We start from the raw sequence: 24645 nt of genomic DNA, 5'->3' as shown, positions 1-24645 counted from the left end.
CGGGTCTTCGCACAGCCCACCCCAGTCATAGCCCAGCCACATGAGCAAATCTAATGGCCACTTGCTCTTCACTAACTGATTAGATATTAACACTCTGGTCTAGACACCGTGACTTGGTTGGGGCAGAGTACTTTGAGACAACACTCATTAGAGACGGAGCTCTTTGAACAAATTATTATAGAACTTGTTTTGGTCTGCTTCTTTATTTGAATTGGGTTTGACTGCTTCTTCAGATTGTCACTTTCTGTCTATACTCCCATAGACTTCATTTAAGGCTTAACAAGTACAGCCATAGGACTGCTTCCTTACCAAGAAAATCTCATATTGACCTTAACTTGACAAATGTCTGTTTCCATGGTGAATGTGCCTCCCCCTTTCTCTACATAAAAGAAAAGAAACTACTGTAGAGTGAGAAAACAAAGAGAGCCTCTGCTCAGGTAGGCTGTATCTGTTAAAGGTTTACAACAAAAACTTGCACACTCAAACTCTCTCTCACACACACACACACACACACACACACACACACACACACACACACACACATATACACGCTCACACACACACACACAAGCATGCATGCACATATACACGCTCACACAAGCACACACAAACCATAAACACATATTTGGTCATTACCACCCACAGCGCCCAAGCTTGGAGCCCATGCCAGGCGGTGCTTAGCTCACTGACAGTACTTTGATTTGCTAATGTTGTGCCTGGAGACTTGAACAAAAGAGGGGGTGCTTTCATTGTTACTTTAATCTGATTCTTTTCCCTCCCTCCCTCCCTCCCTATACCCACCCCACCCACTGCTCCCCTCTTTCCCTCTCTCTCACTCTCTCTACCAGCATTATCAGGCTCCCATTCCAGGTGTTGGGTTGGTTTTTCTCCCTTTGAACTCCAAAGGGCCTCCTCCTGAGTGGGTTACAACATGCCTCCACCTGTCCTACACCTCTTCCGCCCGCCCACCCCTCTCTCTCTCTCTCTCTCTCTCTCTCTCTCTCTCTCTCTCTCTCTCTCTCTCTCCACAAAGTAGTTCAGATCCTGGGAGACGTCATGTTCTGGGTGCCAGGAGGGGCGCACCGGTCATTATCAAAGTGCGGTTCTCGGTGCCGAAACAGGAGAGGGGAGCGTTGGCGCTCCACACTTAGTCTCCAACTGTAATTACGCAGATTATACAGAGGCAAAGGACTGGAATTTGTCATTATTTGCAATTAAAATCCAGTGCAATGTTACAGTGGGCCGCAAAGGACAGTGTTTAGCACTGTTTTTACAGAAACTACCAGTTGTCCCTGGATTTCTTTGCTGTGTAATGACATGCATTGCCAGCAGACAAGATTCTTTTCCCATGTACTAGAGCATACCTGCCCAAACCTTTAAGTGTTCCAAACCAGCTAGCAGTTTAGCCAGAGTTAAAGCTTGCAACAGTGTGTAAATGGATTGTGTCACGGTGGTTACATTTATCAAAGCACATGGGCACACTTTACACTTGAAAGGGGAGGGGGGGTCATCTGTGGCAAGACGAACACGCAAAACGAAAAGGCAAACACAAAAGAGAAGAGTGTTATGAATGAGCCTACTGTGGCAGGCCTTCTGAATGGTGGTGTGTATCTGACCACCATAAACATCAGGGGGGCCTTTGGCAATGAGATCCCCTGCACCTTACAAGACACACTGAGAACGAGTTACACACACTTATCAGCCAGCGCAATCTGGCCTTGTTCTCTTTGCCATTAGCATTCTAAAACTCTGCTCTTGTCCATTATTTATGAGACTTTGCTTCGCAGATAGGTCTCGGGTATCTGTTACTTTCGTTCTGATTGATACCGTGTAAGGGCTTTGGCCACTGCCTGTTGTCGTAACGATGCAATCATAATGTACCAGTAAATAATTTATGGCACAACACACTCAGCAACGTAAGCTAACAGGCCGGCGTCATGAATCAAGACAGGGTGCATAATCTCGTAGGCAGAAATGTAAACCAGATGAGGTCAATTGTGCATTGATCGTGGAGGGAGCGAAAGAGGAAGCAGCACCTACCGCAAACAGAGAGCCTTGATAGACGCACGCTCCTGCAGATTGGTGGAGTTGGTGGAGGGGGTGGTTGAAAGGAGGAAAAAAAGGAGAAAATGCAAACAGCAGAGTTAGTGTGCAAACATGGTCATCACAGGTAGACTATTCAGTGCAATTTATGATGGGAATTTACGGCTGGGCACTGGTTGAATACCACTTTCATTCTGGAATATAAATGATCCCAGAGCTCAAGCACTCAAAAATGAACCCGACCACTGGTAAACTTTATTATCTTGGGAGCTAAAAGCTGGGGTTGCAAAACCTCTGATTTGGAATAGCCAATATGTCTACATGGACATCCCTGAGATCTCCATCATGTGCAAAAAAGTATTTCTTTCAATATTTTACACCTTCTCAGCAAAGTGATATAATAGGCCCTATATACTGAACTTACCTGTGTCTCTACTGTGGTTGCCCCTAAAACAAAGTCATGAGCTCCCACATTTCTCTATCACATTTTCTTGACAGCCTGATCAGTAGCCTACAACAACTTGAATTTCACTTGTATAGAGGTGAGGGGGGATCTCCAACTCTACAACATGCTGTTTTATGCAATTTTAACTGTTGACTGAAGAGCATACATTCCTCAGATATTTTGAAGCTGATAAAGGATTAAAAGGTCGGCAACACTCAGTGTGACACCATCATTTCAGCCAATGCTCAGGCTGAAATTTCCCCTCACAGCAGGCGAGGGTCTTAAGTTAAAATGACAGAGGGCTCTGAGTGCACACACGGAGGGAAAAGGGTTTGATCCAGAGCTCCTTGCTTTTCAAGTAGGCTGCGTGAAAATTTAGGTCTATCTTGACAAAATAGCCTAGAAAATACCCCTTTTAAACATGAGGGACCCTCAGCATGGCAGGAATCTTTACTGAACAAGATTTATCCTATTTTATGTAGCCTAATAAAAATGCAAATAAGAGGAAATAATGAATATGCTTGCGACTTTAAAAGTAGGCTATTATGTCAGGTTAAATAATTGGCCAACAGAATGTTCTAAAAGTTGGTTTTAAATGCCATTAGGCATAAAGAGTGATCATATAGGCCTATGCTAATGTTCACACAGCAGGTTATTTATGCCATAAAATTATTGAAATTAAGCCACCAGTGAATTATTGTTTTGGCCAAATTTAAGCCCAAACATACAGTAAGCTATACAGAACAAATGCATTCAATATCTTTTTTTTTCATAACAGGAAAGTTCAAGTCGCAGCGACAAACCCACCTTCTGCTTCTTTGGAGATGGTGCTTATTCCAGTTAGAGTAGCAATGAGGATCCACACGAGACCCATGCTTACGGCATGAAATAGAATTAATCCAAATGAAAAATGCGATCTCTAGTTCAGTTCCGAAGTAGAGGTATCACTAATCATTATTGTTTTCTTGAAGCGTCATACAAATTTTCCGATGCCACAGAAGACAAGACAACGTCTTGGCTGGGCGTCTGACACAAGTTCCGAAGTCAAGAACAGACAGCAGGTATTACCGAGCATCCGATCTAGAAAGCGATGCGGTCTTGAATTCAGTCCAACCTCTCAACCCAACTTCAAAGCAGCTTGAAATCCTCAGTCAGATCCGAATGTTTAGAGTTTGTATTGCATGACGGAGAAAATGAGCCCTTTGGTCGGGCTAATAATTATAGTTCCACAAGGCTGACTTTTCCCGGTCGCTCCAACCTGCAGTCTAGGCTTTTAAACGAGTCAGTGAAGTGGCTCAGTTGTTGCAGGCGATTTGCAAAGAAAGAACGCCCCCTCCCATCACTGTGGGAAAAGGACCCCCGAACAAGTTCCAATGCGTGATCTTTCTAAAGGGCGCATGATTTGTCCTATGCCTTTCTGCCACTCAGAAGAACTTTGTGCTAATTAAACTAAAAATAAGGCTAATTATATCAGGTGCTATACAGGCAAAGCAGATTCAATCCTTTTGATGAATGAAAGCAAACACTTCGTGATAGTAGCCTTAAGTTAGTTTAGTAGCCAATTCTGTCTTCATGGTAAATAGGCCTATACGGGACAAGGAAATTGAGCGGACACAGCTATCTAAGAGTGAACTACTCATCTTACAACTGGACTAATCAAATGCAAACTAGAGATTTCAATAGCCTAACTGACCACACAATTGAAGCAATAGTGATGGATTGTAAAAAGGCTACGCATACCAAGACTTCATCCTTTGAAATCAATTTTGTGTTCCGCTGTGTAAAAGCAATGCTGCCCTCTGCTGTTGATCGTGCTAAACTAGAAGCATGGCCAAGAATGAATAAGAGAAACAATATATATATATATATATATATATATATATATATATATATATATATATATATATATAGTATTATGTAATGCAATTTGTTACATATTATGCAATATGTATGTATTTATTTATTTATTTATTTAAAAGATATCTAAATGTGGATACTCAAAGTCAATACATGAAGTTCCGCTCTTGGAAATACTCAGCAAACATAACACCTTGGAGTTATCATGACGGCTTAAGATCACGCAAAAAATGGATATGAGACGCTGGAGAGGCTTTTTCCAGAAGTGCAAGGCTTCATTTTATTATATTACAACATTTACAATGGGCATGATCACGGTCTTTCTTCCTCCTTAGGCTTTGGCAGAAAGTCTTCATATTTTACAAGTAGTGCCTCGCTTGTTCTGTTGCTTAGTATCATCCTGTTGATAATTGGGCCTGAAAAAAAGAAGAAAAAACAGACGATAAGTATATACAACACAGTGCACATGCTACACATCTCTAACACAAACTCATACTGTCTTTAGAAGGACATGAGTTAGATGGTTAAATTAAGGACATTTTTGGAGCGATCTCCTAAAGTCCAGTGCCACTCATTAGGCTGGCTTTGGCTTGAGTAATATATGCACCATAACGGTCATGCTTCAGCTGTCAGGGAATCAAACCATCGCCACCACCGCCACCACCAACACAAACACTCAGGTGGGGATAGCTCTCGCGTTTCCATCCCAAATGTCCTCCTGGAAACCAAATTAGAGGGGGAGGAGAGCTGCTGACTGACTTCAAACAGCTGCACGGAGAGGCGCCTGAAGTACACTGTTGCGCTGACAGACTGCATAGCTCCCACCTCGCCCATAACGCTGGCTTCCATCACAAAAAAAGGGCCCCGTCCAGACAATGTCGGCAATGTGCAATTCACTAGTGTGGCCGAAATAGTGTGCACATTTCCAACGTAACTTCCAACAAAAATAACAAAAAGGTTTGTTTGAGTGCTGATAGACCATTTCATTCAAAGTTCACAGGGTCCCATTAGTAAGTGGGAGAGGGGAATTAGAGACCACACAACACTAGAGATGTGACAGTGCATTGTAATGAGTTAACTTGGCTAATGAGCACTCAGGCTGGTAATTGGCACTAAGGACAGAGGACACTACAAAGACGGGTACGTACTATAGTTGGCTGGCTTGTGGGAACAGACATCATTGATGATGGCTTGAATGTTGGCCAGGATCTGCTCTTTGGGCATGTTCAGCTGGAATATAGGAAAACAACAAGGACTTGTTTTAGGTTTTGTTATAAGTTTAGCTGAAATCTGCATAGTCATATATATGTAGACCTTGAATTTCCCCTGGGGATCAATAAAGTATCCATCTATCTATCTATCTATCTATCTATCTATCTATCTATCTATCTATCAGATTGAGTCTCCACTCTTTCTCTAGTTAGCAGAAAAGTATATATTACTTTGGTAAATATAGCATTTATATCTATATTATATTAAGAATCTCTCAAAATCCATGAAAAAACCATAAAACACAAAAACAGAACTTTTGGGCCCTAATTTGAATGATGGGCAAAGTGCAATGTCTTAGGTCTAACTAGCTAATTTAACACCATGGGCGAGACCTTCAGCATGAACACAGATGAGTCATCTCAATGCTTCCATATGCCACATGATAGCTACAGCTCATACACAAGAACTTGACTTTTTGATAGACACTGCGCTTTGCCCACCATTTAATTAGGGCCCTATAATATTAAAATGGCTTAAAATCATTTCAATTTGGCCCCATTTTTTTACAGGAAAAACCTCACATAGTACTCTTATTGGGCCCTACCGTGGCAACTTCAGTAACAATATAGTTCTCTCTCTCCACCAGGTATTCATGACCACTCTTGAAAAGGTTTAGCATTCTGGGAATGTTCACTCCGACAGTGCCTGGAAGATGGAAGTTCACATCATTTATTTAATTTGTGTAATAGAGTTTTTTTTTCTTATATGACAAATCAAATGGCTACCAGACAGGACAGACATCATGATCAAATGTCACAAAAAAAATCTGACCTCTCTTGCTCTTAGGAAATTTCTTCCGAAGCTTGTTTTTTAAAGGGACCAACTTCGGGAGCACTTCAGGCACAGTCAAGTAGAAATCAGCTTGGATTTCATCATCTAAAATCTGAGAGAAAGCAATACATAAATGCGCTGGACGTAGCACTGATAATGTGGATTTTGAGAATGATAAATAAAATGAAATGAATGAAAATAAAAATAAAAGTGTCAGACAAGCCAGACAAAAGCTACCAAAGCACAGTATGCTGCATCGACCTCCGAGATTAGATCCCAATGTTAATCTCAGATTCTATAACCCAATGTATTGACATCCCACCTAGAATACCACATATGACATGTCCTAATTAGCAGCCAATGCAGGACATTCCTGAACAGCCTGTTGATGGGATGGCTTTTGCCTTCGAATGAAAGATTGCTTTGAGGCCCATTGTCATCACAACAGCTGCATCTTTTGCATGCTTTCTGTTTGAACTCTTTCTGAAGTTATGCACCCTCACGGAACACCCCCATCCACCCCCCCACCCCTCAATCAGTGAGCTGATTGCTGTGTGAATCCAATCCTCTGTGTGCCCGCCAAGTGCTGGGACTTTGGCACAGGCACTGCTAGCTGGCCTGGCTAGCAGGTTTACGAGTCCAGCGTTGAGCCTCTCACCTTCTGCACGAGCTCCACCCCGCCGGCATGCGCTGCTCCGTTCTCCAGTGCCAGCTGCGCCTGTTCAGCATTCTGCAGACACACCACATCGCACCGCATGGCCATATTAATAGAGCTGAGAGGGGAACGTGAGTACCATCCACAACACCCCCACCAACAGCCACACAGCACACATTAAATAGAAACAGGGTCATGCAGAGTGCTGCTCCTACCTAGCCCATTTTAGAGCTCCTAAACCTCACAGTGACCGTAGCAACTATCCATTTAGAACTAGTAATGGCAGTTTGTCCTGCAAGTTGAGAAATTAGTTGATATGTGTCGGAAGAAAGTAGTTCTACAAACAAGACAGTTTAAAACATTTAAATTGTAACAGGAAATGAACACAACGCAAGTGGCAACAGTGGAATAAGCGGGACAATGGACTTACTTACGAGGTTTAAACGGCCCTCCGCTTCGCGTCGGGGCCGTTTTACAACCTCGACCGTGCATTAACTTCTGTGAACAGACCACAGTGTCGTCCATTATCCCTTACATATACTCTTTTGATCCCGTGAGGGAACTTTGGTCTCTGCATTTAGCCCAATCCGTGAATTAGTGAAAAACACAGTGAGGTGAAGCACACACTAATCCCGACGCAGTGAGCTTCCTGCTACAGCGGCGCTCGGGGAGCAGTGAGGGATTAGGTGCCTTGCTCAAGGGCACTTCAGCCGTGGATATGGGCATGGGAGAGCAGTGCTCAACCACTTCCCCCGCCCACATTTTTCCTACTGGCCGGGGATCGAACCGACAACCCTTCGGTTACAAGCCCGAATCCCTAACCAGTAGGCCACGGCTGCCCCCTATTTCATCATCATTTATCATTTAATTATCTATAAATATCATAATTCAGCTTTTTATTGTGTTGACATCCTATATACAACTGAGTGTTCTCTTTCATGCAGTCAAACTACTCACCTCTGTAAAAACGACAACTTTGTTTGCTTCCGTCCTGAAAGGGTGGGGTAGCTGCACTGTGCTGACGAAGGGATCCACCTTCCTCTGTGAGAATAATAATTAAAGACTGATTAAAACCCGGCAGAGCAAATCTCAGTTGTCCCACAACACTTCATAACACACAAAGCTGCCAGCTTTAGCTGCATGTTTAAACAACGTTACAACAACCCCAAGGTGGCTCCAAGTGATGAATTTTTTTCATTTTGCTAAGAGTGTTTCAGATCCATTATGTGAGTCTGGTATTCACAATGACCTTTTGAAGATTAACGACAGGGAAGAAGACCAACCAAGACAAAGCTGTCAGCCTCTGCTAACACCATAAGTAAAGCAACACTGCCACTTTTTCAAGTAACTTTTTGTGGGAAACCAGCAATAGAATCATCTTTAAATTACTTTTTCTAGCATATGATCAGGGGAAGGACAGATATGCACACTGTTATTCCCACTCATCACTCAGGATTATAATTATGTTATTCTGTGGAATAGGACAGCACATGTAATGCACAAAAAGTGAGAAATGCTTCCACAGCACAACATTGCCAAAAAAAAGCCTCCACAATCACTGTTATACCATGGTAAAGAGGATTGATTATCATAGCATCATCTTAAAGTGAAGCAAATTTATTCTGGACATCCCCGCATTTAATATGTTGCACAACCAACCTTTGCCAATAAAACAACATTTAATCTTACTAAATGTAATCTAATTTAATTAGTATTAAACATATCAAATGTAATTGTTATTTAATTTTATCTTTATAAAATATTTGCAAATCATCCATAGCACTGTGTCTTCTCTGTTGCACTCTCCTCTCATTCCACAATGAGGTTGTAGGTAAGGGCATAGACATGCCATGTAGCAGAAGCGATTAGGTGTTAAGTAAACCATTTTGTGTCGATCAAAGGGGTGTACTCAGGCTTTCAGTAAACCCTGGCCAAGCAATCTGAGGTAATCGACTGTGACTGTGTATTCTGTTACATAAGTTGGTTGCTTTGATGTGTTCTTATGCCGTGTAAATCAACATGTGTCATGCAATTTGCATTTATAATCAGGATCAAAGATTTTAGATAGATGGAGCTCCGCCAACAAAATATTTGATGGGATGATTCAGGCATGGTTACTCTGTTTTGAGCCTTCATCTTGAACATAACCTTCATCTTTTTGCTACTGGGCTCCCCCTACAGGTGTGGACTATTTGGAGACAGGACATGTCGACCATGTAGACTGACTGATGGTAGTATTATACAATTTCATACAAATGGGCGGAGTTTCGAGGATCTCCATAAATGAGTAGGCTATGGGAAGGATGGGAAGGCATGCCAGTTTCCCTAATAAAAGTTAATTTACCATCAAAATGACTTCAAACCATTAAGGTTAACAAACTTGCATAGCATGCTTTTAAAAGAGAGCCATTGCAAACCCCTGACTTTCATCACAATGTACCTCGCTCACCTGTTAACCTGACATCGTAGTACATTCCTCAGATATTATATTTTGCATCATTATCCTGTTGGAAGGTCCAATGATAATTACTCTTTTCTAATTCTTGGCAGATGCAGACATGTTTTGATTTAAGATTTCATGGAGTTCATGATAACATGTGCCCTATCCTACCCTACCCTATTTGGGGCAGACTACTGGTTAGGGCTTCGGGCTTGTAACGGAAGGGTTGCCGGTTCGATCCCAGACCCAGTAGGAAAAATGTGGGCAGGGGGAAGTGGTTGAGCACTGCTCCCATGCCCACATCCACAGCTAAAGTGCCCTCACTGCTCCCCGAGCGCCGCCGTAGCAGGCAGCTCACTGCAGTGTGTGCTTCACCTCACTGTGTGTTCACTGTGTGCTGTGTATGTTTCCTTAATTCACGGATTGGGATAAATGCAGAGACCAAATTTCCCTCACGGGATCAAAAGAGTATATATACCTATGCTTATATACTAAAAAAGGTACCCAGGGCTTTTGGAAAAATTAAACAGGCCGACAACATCATAAAACCCTCTTTATACGTCCGCCTGTGGATATCAAGTTATTCTAAACATCATTATTTTTATTCCAAACCCATCTTGAGTGTTTGTAGCCAAATACTCAGGTTCAATGCATTAACTTTCTATTTGGATCTACACAGATTATCTTTCTATTTGTATAAGATATAACATGATTAAAGTTCATGAAAATAATTCATTCGCATGCATTCACATTTGTTGCATTTTTGCCTGCGTGTTTCCGTAAACATTGCCCTGACGACCTTATGTTTTGATCCTACAGCTGATTAGAATGCTACCCTAGATCAGCAGAATGTCCATTTTTAACTTGCATAACACAGTGGAAGAATATGCAGAGATGTGCATATTCTACAGCCGAATTTTCATGAATGCCCATAGAATATGCAAATGAGCTGAACCCAGCTAATGTCACTTTCCTCACCATGAATATGTTACTTGACAAAATGGCACCATGAGTTTATCCCGAAACAGTTTCAGATGGCACAGATTCATTACCCACAACCACAACAAGAAACATCACTCTACCTTTTTCTCGAGTTTCAAGTCCAGCTTCAGGTCCAACGTCACAGCCTGATCTGGGGGGGTGAACTCCAGCCTCTGGAACTCCTTCAGCATGTCTATTGCTGTGCCTGCATCGTGGGATGGTTTAGGGTAGAATCTCAGCATATACACGTCGTCCACTGGTTCCCAGGCCGTGAAGCCGATTGGTTTGTGCCGTCCTGTGTTATCTATGACACGCTTTTCCTTTTTCTCCTTCTTATCCTTGTCCTCCTCGCCTTTCTTTGCTTTGGGTTTGGGCCTGGTGAAAAAAAATATACATACACACACAATTAAATTGCCAGAACTTGCATAGATTGAGATGGATGGATGTGCAGACAGATTGGAGGTAGGTAAAACAACACTGTGCTAGTGCATACATGTGTGTAATGTGTATGCTAACTACTACAAAACAGAACTAAATAGAATACAATATAGCTGTACAACAGTACAACATAGCTGTGCAAACAGAAGGAATATTGTGCATTTAGTGCAGAGACAAGAGTCATACTAGTATACTGCAGTGGGGTAAATGACTCCTAGTGGTCCTTATTACCTCATAGTTTAGGGAACCTCCAAATGAAAATATTCGTCTGATCAAGTAGGTCATGTAGGGGATATGAACCATTGTTGTGCAAACATGCTTCTCTAAATTGATAGCAACCAACTCTAGGGGCTCCAGAATCACCCTCTGGGTGTCAGTGTGGCTAGTAGTTATACAGCAATAAACAGCTTCTGAAAATCGAGTCCTGGTCGAGAATCAAAACTCACTTTACTGCTGCAGCTGCATATGTCCTGACATACGTCTGCCGCAGAACATTCTGAGATACCCTTGAGACGCACGGTGATGTTAGACTGAGTCTTTGGCATCCAGCAAGAACTGAAGAGAGAAACGATGTTAGTTTAGAGATGAACTATGAACAGTACAGACAGCACAACAACAATTACATTTTGCACACGTCAATTTAGGGTAGCTTAGATGTATTCATGAGCCATTTCATCACAGAAAGAATGTCGACTTTCCCAAACGGGAGGGGTTAGTTAGCTGCATTTTCAAATGCATTTCAACTGAGCTTGACTTCAGACAACAGCGCTTTCAGATAGCCTTATTTCAACGAATACGCATTTTGCTAATGTAAGCCTAATGGTACACGCCCCTACATATGAACGTCCATCCATGGATTACCCACATTCCAGTTTATGTTAACGTTAACGTAATGCTGTCTGGCCAAGGCTTCCAATTGACATGTAATTGATAATAACAAATCTAACACAGGGACTAGTATCGTTATAAAACCGCTCATTTAAAAACGATGCTTTGAAGTAAAATAATCTTATCAAGATATTAAATGGTATTGCACATAACACTTAAAAACGAAGTGTCATCTGACCTCTTACAAGATTCCTCGTGGACGCTGCCATGTTTACGCTTTGCGTTCTTACACACCGGAAGTGCCGTCTGGGTAAAGAGATTATCCGTCCTCGTGTTCCGACCTATCTGGTTCCGACTAGTGTTTGAGTGTTTGGATCAAAAAACATATTTTGCAGTAATGGGTTAGATAAATGATGGATTAGGCTGTCTCTGCATGTGGTTTAACATTTCGGGGTGGACAAATAAGTATTATTCGATTTATATATAAACAAATAAAAGCATTAAAACACACTGTAAAAATAAAGACACCTATACACACTCATTTGCATTTAACCATTACTCAAGTTAATTAACTAAAGTAAGGTTTTCCTTTAGGAATAGCCTACTTCGATTATTAAATAATTGAACAATTCCTTATTCTGTTGCTCCCCTAAATTCCTCAATCAAAGATGCTGACCCTGGACTTGTGTCATTTTGGTTATCGAAGTACTTGAACACAACATTTTTCCAAAGTTTATCCAAAAGTTTCCTGAAATATGAGTTCAGGGCCCTATGCGTCCTTAAAACTACTTTGCGGGACCTTCTTGTCATTAATTAATTAATGTTCAAAGAAGCGTAAGATATGACTCGTTTTAAAGCTTGACTTGAGTTTCACCAGCTTCTGAAATCGTGGTGAAAATTGATAATACATTTCCCCCCCAGTAGGATTAAACTTTTGTTCCCCAGAAGTAGTGATGTTGGAAGGGTCTGGGGCGGAAGCCATGATTGTTGTCCTTCCCTGTGCCTCTCAGGAACGTCTACAGGCGGAACGGCACACAGTTCTGCCTGCATGTCTTTGACAATATTTTTCACGATTCTCCTCTCCCCCCTTCCGAATGCAGGTAATGTAACGTAGGTTAACTTTCTCGTGACATTATCGGGAAGCTTCGAAACGCTTGATATTTGTGAATTTAATGTAGCTTGTTAGCTAGCTAATTTGTTTACTCCGCCTCCGAGGTTTTTTGGTCAGCACTGAAGAGGGTGTGCGTCGCTCTGTTTTAAGGCCCAATGGTACACTACCATGAATTTTAACCCCATGTACAGTTGATAGTTAAATGGCTAGCTTCGCGATTTAGGGAACGTTTTTACTATTGTGAAAACGGATCTATTCACAGTTTAGCGGAGGACTTAATAGTGCATCAATTGAAGACTAGAGTGCTCGCGCTCTTTGCCAGCAAGCCTGGCAAACTTATTTTATGTTTATGCGGGTCAGTGCAACTGTTACTTATGAGCCATATCGTTGACATGAGCTATTGATCACTCATTTCAGTGGCATTGCATGAATGCAGGAGCTTAACAAAACATATATAGCATTTACAGTTTAATTAATAAACCTGACATCCCAATTTAACTCGTGGAGAGATAGAAAAGCGATGTAATCGAAGCTGAAGCAACTTCGAAACACTTGTTATGAAAGTTTGAATATTTATTTCGACACTTTGAAATGGACTCCAGAACGTTACATAAGTAGCCTGCTTAGTCCCCTAACATTAAATCCTACGAGGACGTGGAGCAACAACATCTGTAGATTGTACAAAGAGGAACTGTTCCACGTCACAATAGATAACGTGCGAAATGTTAATGTTACTGTGTAGGGTGCAGTCATTGGCACGTGTTAAATGTGTATGTCCGTAGAATACTTGGAAAAGGCTGTAGTCTGAAGTAACCTTTAGATGACAGGACACATGCTTGCGTATGCAGCTACCAGCTGCAAGCTAACCATTACCCTCCATGGTATTATTTGTGTAGCCAACCTGGTCTTCTGCTTATAATAGTGTTAGGGAAATATTTTCTCTGATGTAAGTTATTTTAATATCTGTAAGCAGATAAATCCTTTTCACGTTTCTCATCTATCACACATATTAATGTCAAATAAATTACTGAATTCAAGGAGCACTACCTTTCAGGTGACTTATGTTTTATTTTTTAAACACAGGGTATCCTTTGCTGACCATGTTATGTCAGTAGGTAAAGGAGTGCATGCAACACGCAGCATTTGCAGTACTTGCTGTACAAGAGAGATGCTTGGCCCCCTTGCTATTGTCATGCTTGCCACATTATAACCACGGGTTATTTTATAAAAATGTAGAAAAAATACCTGATATTCATGGCTGCACTGTTATTGGTGGCCACGTCATGACATGCTGACTGTACAGCTGTGTTGTGGCTGTTGTATGTTTTAGGTACTCTGGTCAACGGTTTAGCAGAATATGAGGAAGGTACCCTACTTTGTACCAAGGCTCAATCTCATCCCCCTCTCATTTCTCTCCCCTTAGATTAACAGGTATGCCAAAGGAAAAATATGATCCCCCAGATCCACGGCGAATATACACCATCATGTCGGCTGAGGAAGCGGCCAATGGGAAGAAGTCACATTGGGCAGAATTGGAAATATCTGGTTGGTTTGCTTCACATTTTCTGTGTTTGTGGCTGGTCATGACACCCAATCCATCTTTCAACACTTCCAGCGTAACATTCACGCAGGCCACATTTTCATTCAGTGACGGTGCGATCGGGGCTAGTCTGACCTTTGACCTTTCGCTGTTGCTCAGGGAGGGTGCGTAACCTGAGCAGCTCACTATGGACGCTTAGCCACCTGACGGCACTGCACATCAACAACAACAACCTGAGTCGCATCCCGCCCGACATTGCCAAACTCCCCAACCTGGTCTACCTGAACCTGTCGTCCAACAAGCTCCGCAGCCTGCCCGCAGAACTCGGCAACATGGTTTCTCTCAGGTAGTCATGCATTTGCATCATGTATGTTATTTCCATATGTGTGTCACATAAATGGTAGTAACTTCATAGTTATATTGTTATTATACTTCTCTATGGAGATACGACTGGTGTTTCTCCATCTTAAAAAATATTTTTTTACTAATCAGTGAACTACATTGTTCATTGTCATAGAACTTCGATTGTAGTCAGTGCAGTTCCTTTTTTTTAGTACAAGATTTTCATTTTTTCTCTTTTTTTTTCTTTAGGGAATTGCTTTTAAACAACAATTGTTTACGAGTTTTGCCTTATGAACTTGGGCGGTTGTTTCGCTTACAAACCCTGGGTCTGAAAGGTGTGTCTCATACTGCATATTCTGAAAGAACCTTGCTATAGAACTTGATTATTTGAATTAGTGTGTCTTTTTTTTTTTTTTACTTAACCTGACTTTTTCCCCCAGGTAACCCCTTATCCCAAGACATCCTTAACCTGTATCAGGAGCCAGATGGAACGAGAAAGCTTTTGAACTACATGCTTGACAATCTAGCAGGTAACTTTTTAGATTAACTTTCAAAATGACATTCTTATCTGCCAATTAAGAGGAATCTTTGCTAATTTACAGAGACATTTAATCTGTTTAAATCCAAATCTAGTCCATCCAGAACAGCTTCCTCAAAGACCGTGGGTCACTTTGAAAGAGCGAGATCCGTTGGCTTCCTCAGGTACATACATTTTTTTAATTGTTACATCTCAATTATGTTTATTTTTTACTTTGACAATTGACATGTTAACTGATCACCACAAAGTGTGTTTCAAACGCCAGAGATACAAATAGTCAACTACTGCAAGTGATTGCCTGTCTGAGTCTGAGTTCAATGGCCATTTGTCCATCAATCCCAATGTGTGGTCAACATTTGGTCCCAACACCACGTTGTTTGCCTCCTCAGCTGTGTTCACTGTCATGAGCTACAACGTCCTGTGCGACAAGTACGCCACCCGGCAGCTGTATGGCTACTGCCCCTCCTGGGCTCTGAACTGGGAGTACCGCAAGAAAGGCATCATGGAGGACATCACCAACTGCGATGCTGACATTATCAGTCTACAGGTAGCTGCCATCGCCAAGTTGTTGAAATCACTGAAAATCATATGTTATTGGTTACACAGGTGGGCATTTCTAATGTTAGGTGTATAGAGCAGTACTCTGCTAACATTGGTCTGTTTTATGTTGTTTTGTGCTGCACTAACCAAATCCATTGCTACAGTAAGATATTTGAAAAGAGTATTTGGTATACATTATAATATTCAGTTCATATTCACTGTCCTGCCTTTTTGTATTCCTTGGTATAAGTGCAGTGTTTTGAGTGGAAGTTGGTTGCAACCATCTTTGTCTTCCCATAGGAAGTGGAAACGGAACAATACTACACCCTCTTTCTGGAAACACTAAAGGACCGTGGATATGACGGGTACTTCTGTCCAAAGTCTCGTGCCAAACTGGTGTCAGAACAGGAGCGCAAACATGTGGATGGCTGTGCTGTGTTCTTCAAAACTGAGAAGTGAGTAGAACCAAACATGGAAGGTTCCATGCCTCTAGAACCCGTGGCACCCTCTATTCTTGTTCTTAATGTTTTACACATTTTCAGACAACCCATGCTGTCTTCTTCTCATAGGTTTTCCCTGGTGCAGAAACACACAGTTGAGTTTAATCAGGTTGCCATGGCAAACTCGGAGGGCTCAGAGGTCATGCTGAACCGTGTCATGACCAAAGATAACATTGGGGTCGCCGTTCTGCTGGAGGTCAAAAATGAGCTCTTCTCTGGTGGTAAGGGATCATGTTCCATGTCACTGAGAAGAGCATGTGTTGAGTGTTTGTATTTCCCACATGTCTGCTGTGAGTCATGATGTTGCAGTACCAAACTTTGAGCAGTAGATGGCAGGTTCAGACCTAAAACTGGTCAGTATAATCAGGGAGAAAACTAAACATGTCTCTCTAAACAAATGTCATGTCTGGCACACAGCACTGTGTGTTACTGGAAAAGATTAATCATTTTTATTTTTACGGTAACCAGTTCTTTCTTACTAAAGATAGTTGGCAGGTTTTGTCATAGATAGTATTCAAAATGACAATGAAATAAAATACAAAGACTCATCATAACGTGTGTATGTTATAACTGTATATGAAGTGGACGGTGTAGATGCACACACTGATTGATTTCAGACACCTGTCTGTCTGACTGACCTATTGTGCACTTGATATTCCTGCAGGTCTGAAGTCCTCACCGGACAAACAGCTCCTCCTGGTGGCCAATGCTCACATGCACTGGGACCCAGAGTTCTCTGACGTGAAGCTGATCCAGACCATGATGTTCCTGTCAGAGCTGAAGAGCATCGCTGAGAGGGCCTCGTCCTCCGTGGGATCGGGCTCCCCGGACTTAGACCCTGCCTCCATCCCCATCGTCCTGTGTGCTGACCTCAACTCCCTGCCAGACTCCGGTATGGCATCGCCTCTCAGCAGACCGCACTAGAGCTTCAGCTAAAATGTATGCCCAGGTTGAAATAATCATTACACGAATATACTAGAGAAGCGATATACCCAAGTTACTGAACAGCCATGAGATGCCGTCTCTATGACCTTAGTACCAAAGTAACTTACGAGGGCTCAGGGAAAAATAGTTGGATTTTCATTTAACATTGAAGATGTGTTACAGGCTAGATGAACTAAAGTGCAGTGAAAATATAAATTATGTTTCATAGGTGTGGTGGAGTATTTGAGCAGCGGGGGAGTAGCGGAGAACCACAAGGACTTCAAGGAGCTTCGCTACAACGAGTGTCTGACCAACTTCAGCTGCAACGGCAAGAGCGGCAAGTCGGACGGCAGCATCACACACAACTTCCAGCTCAAGAGCGCCTATGAGGGCAGCCTGATGCCTTTCACAAACTATACCTACGACTTCAAGGTACTACCCCCCCCCCCCACCCACACATTTTAAAGCTACAGATAGACAAGCTCAACAGTGAGAAGATGTGAGAAATAACAATCAGAAACCAATTTTATTGGCCAAGTACGTTGACATACGTAAAGCATTTATTAGCTTTTGCAATAAATACAGTGTAGACAATATAGACACACACCATATACAGACAGAACACAATGTACACAATATATAAGAGATATACACACAATAGAAGAAACAAATAAAGTACAGAAAGTAGTATGACCCACCTTCTGCTGTCTGCTTTAACTGTCCTGCAGGGTGTGATTGACTACATCTTCTTCACCAAGACCCACATGAGTGTGCTGGGCCTGCTGGGCCCACTGGAGACCCAGTGGCTGGTGGACAACAACATCACGGGCTGCCCGCACCCCCACATCCCCTCCGACCACTTCTCCCTGCTGGCCCAGCTGGAGTTACACCCACCCCTGCCCCCCCTCAACGGCCTACACCTGCCCGTCCACAGGTAGCGCAGATCCCAGATCCCAGTTAACCCTTTCTTGTACTCTGTACCCCACCTCTCCCAAACACCCTCCCCATCATCCCTTTCTGTTGACGATACCCCCACCAAACCACTGAACAGTCACAACATCACAAACTCAGTTCCACATACACTAAGAGGGAAGTCATTTGCCTACTTGCCTACTCCCCCCCCCTTTCCGCGTTCTACCTTTGCACAAGATTGTAATTTTTTTCCATTTGGGGGAAAAAAAGATTAAATGCTTGATACCAAATTAGGGTTGGGATCTCTTACTTACCAGACATTTTGCTGTAAACAACAGAGCAAGACCTGTCAGTCATTGATTTGATCTAGTGTAAAATCAGGCACATTTGTACACTGTGGATTATTAGAAGTTAAACGTTGTGATCCGTTTCAGTCTATACTGGATAACATCACCAAGACACTCACAAAAGGAAGTCCCCTAATAAGTGATTTTTTTTTAAAGAAAATGTGTTCATCATTGGTATTCAGCCAAGGCCTTTAAACGTTAAATGTTGTTCCCAACCCCTTCCCCACGGTCCTCCTTATCAATTTTGCTTTTCATGTTTTCATTTTGAATGGAAATGTTTTTAGATAGGGCAACTGCTAACACAGTGGAAGTTTGACTTTCTTTATGTGTATGTGTTTTCTTTCTTGTGCAATGTCAAAACATTTCACCCACCGCTGGTACTTAACAGTATGAAACCTGCTCCTTTTTGTGGTTGCTATGGAGATTAAACAGGATCCCAACCCTCTTGACTAAAACCCAGTTTTTGTTTGTAGCTTGTCTGCACTTTTGTGTTTGGCCCTTTTTATGAAGGTTTCCTCATAACCGCTTGGCCTTTAGATTGCTTGGCATCGTCATGCTACACCTCTCTGGCCATATCATTGGCTTTATCACTACTGGAATTAATGCTTTTTGGAGTATGTTTCAAAAGTTTCCCCCACTGACAGCTGGTGCTAAGAGAAAGACAAAAACAGAGCATAAATTAAATCAATAGGACCTGGGAGTTTCAGAAAGTTGTAATTGATCTGAATCAAATGTGGCAAGGTTACGAGAGTTCTTTTTTTTTTTCTCTTGCCCAGTCACTGTAGTTTACCATGCTGCTTGGCAATTATCACATTGCCCAACAACGTACCGGTACCCAGAATGTCCCTTGGTGACATTATTTGAAATCAGCAGGGCAGTGCCCTTTTACGATTCTACTGTCTTTCATTTACTTATGAGCTCAGAGTGAATTCTACAGCCATACGTTTAATTATGTAATGTCAGTAGTCATTCTGTGTAATCTTCTCAGATATTACAGAAAATAAAGAGGATCTTAAAGGTTGTTTAAACAGCTCACATGTTGTTGCAGTATTTGTGAAATGTGTAATTCAATTAGTGGGATTGTCATGTGGACTGTGGTTGAGAGGGACCATACACTAGTGTAGTGTGCTTTTGATAGCTTGATGTAATTTTTTATTTATTTTTTTCAATTTGTTGTGAATGAGGTAAATTATCTGGGTATGTTGGGAGGTGAAATGTTACCTTTTCTCACAATATGTGGCCTATGTCCTGTTATATTTAATGATGTTTTATGTGTTCGGTTTGCAATTTAGCTTGAAAAACCAAAGTTGTCCCCTACTGGCACTGCTTTCTCCTGCACCTGATTGTCTGAGCTGTGAAATGACATGGCTTTTTGTGGTGTGCACTGCTTGAAGTAGAGGCTTTTGCTTTTGCAACCAGCAGTAGTTCAAAGCTGCATTTTACAATTGTGGTTACTCACTCGTCTGACTGAATTTTGCATCATCTTGATAAACTTTTGTTCAATTAAATGCTACACAGTCCTCCTTAACCTCAGAAATTGAATCTCCCTTTTGCACCTGTCAATTGTGAAGACATTCTAGTCAGTATTTACAAAATATTCAAAAATGCATTTATTTCCACCCAACCACACATGTGGACGTTAAAGGTCACGTTTGTCGTTAAGGACCTCTTTGGAAAAAGAAGGTAATGATTAGCCCACGATATTTCCACATTATGTTTCCTAAGTCAATGCGATAATCTGAGCTGTATATTGTTCACAGCAAAGTATATCCATCTGATGTGGCAAGTAGGAATCACAGTGGAAAGAACAAAACCTCCAAGCAGCAACAGAACAGATTCTTTTCATTGTGTGTGTGTTGGGCTCCCGCCCACCTCTGCTATGACGCGACGGCATGAGCACGTGTGGTGGAGATGTACAAGCCACCACAACTCAGGCTTCCTCTGAGGAGGGGCTCCACGCAAAGGTCACCCCAGCTTTTGAGCACGGCGTTCAGCCAGAGTGCAGACTTTTTCCATCTTGTAAGGAAAAGTTGAACTTTTATTTCAAACAGCCCCTCAGTGCTGTAGAGTGGATGCCCCGATATATGACTAATAGGCCATATGTGGTCAAACCTCATGGGTAATCCTATTCAGTGAAAGTAGTGTCACTGAGTGAAATACATGTGTGTATTTCATCCAAACTGTAAAGTTGTGAAATCGCAGTGCGAGCGAGTACAGTTATCTTTGGTGTGGATGTCATAAGCACTCTTGGTAAGAAGTCCAAACTTGCTCCTCCCCCCTCTTATCACTCGCTTGCCCTTTTCACCTTTTACCTGGTTTATGACTAATAGGCCATATGTGGTCAAACTTCATGAGTAATCCTATTCAGTGAAAGGGTAATACTTTATAATAGCTACACACAATTCATAATTTATTAAACATCTGTCAACTATTAGTAAATGGCTTGTTCATCACTTGTAAAGTATTGCTCATACATTATTTCTCATCAGTAAAGCATTTGTACACAGTTATAAATGGTTTGTTCATTGTAAATAAGCCTATATCTAAAATATGTTTATAAATCATTTATAAATCATGCTTTACTAATGAGAAATAAATAACTAATGTTACAAATGCTACAAATTATGAATTGTGTGAAGTTATTAGAAAGTGTTACCAGTGAAAGTAATGTCACTGAGTGCAATACATGTGTAGCCTGGAATTCCAGACCCAAAAGGGTCTAAGAAATTAAGGCTCGAGGGGCGGCACCAAGCATGCATTTGAAAATCTCACTGCACACAATTGGATAACACTACAATCAATGTTTACTGACTGATTCCGGACTTTGACGTTGAAGTGCTGTTGTCATCTGTTTAGCTCGCCTCTGGCCCGCCTATATCAGATTCAGATACACCGATGTGATTGGTGCAGCTCAACTGCAAGGGCATGGTTAATGAGCATCATTACTGAATACCAGAGTGACTCGCTGAGCAAATTCAAATTGTGTTCACGTGAGAACTCTGTATTTCCAGGGTAATACATGTGTGTATTTCATCCAAACTGTTTGCAAAGTTGTGAAATCTCAGTGCGAGCGAGTACAGTTATCTCCGGTGTTGATGTCATAAGCACTCTTGATAAGTAAGGGAGAATGTACATTTAGTGTAGAAACATATGAGTCAGAGTCAGACATTAATAAGACAAGTTAGTCAGTAAATGTTGGTGCATTGTGTGATTGCCTTGACAAAGTTAAAGGAAGGCACTTGTGTTGCATCAGATGTGTTCCTAATGCCTTGGCTACACCTTCTACTTAATTACACCATTAACAATTAACCTGCAACCTTACATTGTATGCAACCCTAAGTATTTGCTCCGCGATGTGGCTATCCACTTTTGAAGTCAGTGAAGTGTATCACAATGAAGGCAAATTCTGAAATAGCATGCATTTTATATGGATGTTTAAACACAATTGTGTGTGCATACGGACCATATGCTTACAGGTGAGGATGCCCCTGTGTTGACCTTTGTCCAGACCTGTGCCTAGTTTGTGCTCTCTCCAACAGCAGCACTGCCTGTGACTCTCAGAAGCTCAAAGACTAGGCCTCCTCCAGCTGCAGAGCAGAGTCTTCCACCACCTCCTCCTCCTCCTCCTCTTCCTCCTCCTCCCCCCCCCATCTGTGTGTCGTCTTGTCTGCCCAGCACCAGCAGCGAGCTGTCGGGCTGAGCTCAGGTCTCCCTCGATGGAGGGAGCCGGTCCAGTCCGATAGGAACCTCCACTGCCAGCCTCAGTCTATGGGGTCGTACCGCAGTTACGCATTCGTCGAAAGCTAGCACCACCACCGCTGCCATTTGCTGCCGTAACCCTCCCAAGCGCCAGCTTTCACACGCCCCCCCACCCAAACCCCCAATCACATCCCATCCCATCGCAAGCTTCACCAATGACATTGCTCTGCACGCTGACCGGACTGAAATGTCTCATTTTTCATTCTTTTTTCAGACAGTGGTGAAGAGTTAAAGATCAGCTCGCAATGACTGCAATCAGTCTGTCAGGCTTTATCCCAGCAGCATGCCTGTTGAAGGATAAATAGTTATGTTGTTTGATGGTTTTTAAAAATCCAGACTTTGTTGATTTTGGCTCCTTTTTTGTACCTTTACGTGTGGATCTCCTTGGGGCAAAGACCTTATGTCATTAGTGCACGTGTTGAGTTTTTGTTCACCCGTTATGACTGATCATGTCAGTCAGTCAGCACCCCCCTCGGCGTTACGTGGTGAATTGCATTGAAATGAGTTGCAAAGTCAGTTTGGGAGAAGTAAAGTTATGCCTCTGATGTGTTTTTAAAGGTGCTCTAAGCGATGCCACTAGTTTTTTAGGCTAAAACATTTTATGTCACTTACTGCAAACATCACCTAACCAACCGCTGGTTGTAAAAAAATGCAATCTCTGTGGACAGCCCAGGCTCCAAAAACGGCAACAAAAACAACCTGGGCAAATCTAGCCCATAAAAACATAACAAACTGTTCAACTGTTCACTGTCCAGCAAATCACAGACGAGATGCACGTTTAGGAGAGTTTCAATTGCACGGGAGCAGCACGGGAGGAAGTAGCGAGCTAGCTCTCTGTTTAGTTTGAAAGTCAACAAAAGTGACGTTACCCAGCATTGCTTAGAGAACCTTTAATTGAGTTTGTAAATAAACAAACAAAGAAAAAAAACTGAATATACCTGGTTGTTAATCTCAAGCACAGCCCTTGTCAATGGCTCCTGAATTCAACTTTTTATCAGCAAAATGCAATAAAATCAAAACTCAGTGTTGCATCTGATGTATGCTGATGTACGATTAGGAACTCTTGGTCTTCGCAAAACAATGAAAAAATAATTTAAAAAAATGATATGGAATTATAATAATATTGTTCTGTACACGTCCATACTTTGCTTTTCTGGCTAGCCCAGAGTGTTAGCCTGAGTACCTCCTTGCAGCAGCAGCAGCAGGCAGGAGGGCCCAGGGGCCCAGCCGGCTTTGTGGTATGGTGTGATGCTGAGCTGCTTGAGTAGCAACAGGGACACGTGCTGACTTTTCAATGTCAATGTGAACTCCACACACGCGAGGTTTGTAAAAGTGCTGACTTTTTATATATGACACACCCAATTGTTTTGAATGATCAGCAACAAGATAACACACACTGCAAGGACAATGTTTGTCATTGTCCCCCGTCATGAAGGCAATAAAATTGTCTTTGTAAAAAAAATAACAAAAAAGGTCTTGTGATTTGTGCTTCATTTCCTCTCTTCATTCTTCTCAGAAGCAAATCCATTGATATGGTTGAACTGATAGAATATATGTTTGATTCAGAGTTCCTACAAGCAGAATGTCCATTATTGAAATCAATTAATTACTTCAGAGGTTTGACTTTTTTTTTAAGAACACCTCTCTTTTCATTCAAATTGTAGTCGTCTAGTCAATACATTTGGTCTATTTGCTAGACACATTGGCAACCGATAACCGGTCTTTAAATGTGACTAGGGAAATTTGAAATGAACTCACTGGTATTGTCATAGAAAGTTTTTTTTGCCACATACCAAAACATTTACCCAACTCATCACATCAGTAAACCGCCCCGCCTTTAGAAGAAACATGAATGTGCAATAAGCGTAGGCTCACTTTTTGCCGTCTATGATCCCAAAACCTGTGCATGCTGTTTCCTCCGTCTGTGATTGCTGAAGGTTTTCCCCTTGCTGTCTGTAGACTCACACACATCCACGCTGTTGTGACCGTGAAGCGTTATTGTGGCTGTGAGCCTTACACCTCGCCCACTGGTGTGACCTGTCTAATGACAGAGTTTGCCCAGAGGAAAGTTTAGATGCATGTGAGGTTTCTTGGGGTGTATGAAAACCTGGTTTGTGTGACATGCTGTTTATAAAAATGGCAGGTTCTGCAGGGGCGGTAAGACAGTCTTGTATTTATCATAGAGAAACTGAGGGATCTCTGTCAAAATAATTTTGGTTCTGGACATTAGTTTTCAATATGGCCACAAGTGAGCAAATGTCACCATTCCTCAGGCTTTAGTCCCGCAAACATTTCATTTATGTTGATTTATTTTGGCATCTTAAAGCTTATCATATCTGACATCAGACTGCTTTTTAATGTGTGGGGATAATCAGTGGAATGTTTCAATAAAAAATGGACTT

At 41.9% G+C, this 24645-nt stretch overlaps 3 protein-coding genes across 5 annotated transcripts in view; 1 reads left to right on the top strand and 2 right to left on the bottom strand.

Moving 5' to 3' along the window:
* Positions 1-3759, bottom strand: part of fras1 (Fraser extracellular matrix complex subunit 1) — a 120502-nt gene extending 116743 nt beyond the window's left edge. Inside the window, exons 1-2 of the mRNA XM_048243413.1 lie at positions 3296-3759; positions 2041-2072 (exon numbers count right to left, since the gene is read on the bottom strand). Of these exons, the coding sequence (XP_048099370.1) occupies positions 2041-2072; positions 3296-3362 (99 nt within the window). The 5' untranslated portion in view covers positions 3363-3759. The remainder of the gene's footprint in view (positions 1-2040; positions 2073-3295) is intronic.
* Positions 3760-4596: 837 nt separating this feature from the next.
* On the bottom strand, positions 4597-12950 carry mrpl1 (mitochondrial ribosomal protein L1). The gene is made up of 9 exons (XM_048243231.1): positions 11969-12950; positions 11349-11457; positions 10566-10839; positions 8001-8084; positions 7047-7118; positions 6389-6500; positions 6162-6262; positions 5494-5575; positions 4597-4761 (listed from the first exon to the last, which is right to left on the bottom strand). Exons 1-9 carry the CDS (start codon positions 11997-11999, stop codon positions 4658-4660), a joined length of 969 nt encoding a protein of 322 aa, XP_048099188.1. The 5' UTR covers positions 12000-12950; the 3' UTR covers positions 4597-4657.
* Positions 12719-22914, top strand: cnot6l (CCR4-NOT transcription complex, subunit 6-like). Of its 3 annotated transcripts, none has more exons than XM_048243229.1 (13): positions 12719-12830; positions 14265-14386; positions 14541-14727; positions 14973-15058; positions 15164-15253; positions 15357-15425; positions 15651-15808; positions 16102-16256; positions 16371-16522; positions 16966-17193; positions 17455-17657; positions 17954-18159; positions 22027-22914. In XM_048243229.1, exons 2-13 carry the CDS (start codon positions 14275-14277, stop codon positions 22058-22060), a joined length of 1680 nt encoding a protein of 559 aa, XP_048099186.1. In that variant the 5' UTR covers positions 12719-12830; positions 14265-14274; the 3' UTR covers positions 22061-22914. The 3 variants fall into 3 exon arrangements, with proteins under 3 accessions (XP_048099186.1, XP_048099184.1, XP_048099187.1); XM_048243227.1 differs by having other exon boundaries at positions 22024-22913; XM_048243230.1 differs by having other exon boundaries at positions 21961-22096.
* The last annotated feature ends 1731 nt before the right edge of the window (positions 22915-24645 follow it).

The sequence above is a fragment of the Alosa alosa genome, chromosome 5, assembly GCF_017589495.1.
Source record: "Alosa alosa isolate M-15738 ecotype Scorff River chromosome 5, AALO_Geno_1.1, whole genome shotgun sequence".
Lineage (NCBI taxonomy): Eukaryota > Metazoa > Chordata > Actinopteri > Clupeiformes > Clupeidae > Alosa > Alosa alosa.
The sequence above is the reverse complement of the archived record's forward strand: the minus strand, read 5'-3'. Positions and strand labels throughout refer to the sequence as shown.

Excerpts from the sequence above, each read along its gene's own strand:
- cnot6l (XM_048243227.1), top strand. The coding sequence starts at position 14,275 with ATGCCAAAGGAAAAATATGATCCCCCAGATCCACGGCGAATATACACC. Across the intron at positions 14,387-14,540 it reads GGCAGAATTGGAAATATCTG|GGAGGGTGCGTAACCTGAGC; the intron begins GTTGGTTTGCTT and ends GCTGTTGCTCAG. Across the intron at positions 15,426-15,650 it reads AGATCCGTTGGCTTCCTCAG|CTGTGTTCACTGTCATGAGC; the intron begins GTACATACATTT and ends TTGCCTCCTCAG.
- mrpl1 (XM_048243231.1), bottom strand. The coding sequence starts at position 11,999 with ATGGCAGCGTCCACGAGGAATCTTGTAAGAG. Across the intron at positions 11,458-11,968 it reads CACGAGGAATCTTGTAAGAG|TTCTTGCTGGATGCCAAAGA; the intron begins GTCAGATGACAC and ends TTCTCTCTTCAG. Across the intron at positions 10,840-11,348 it reads TATGCAGCTGCAGCAGTAAA|GCCCAAACCCAAAGCAAAGA; the intron begins GTGAGTTTTGAT and ends TTTTTTCACCAG.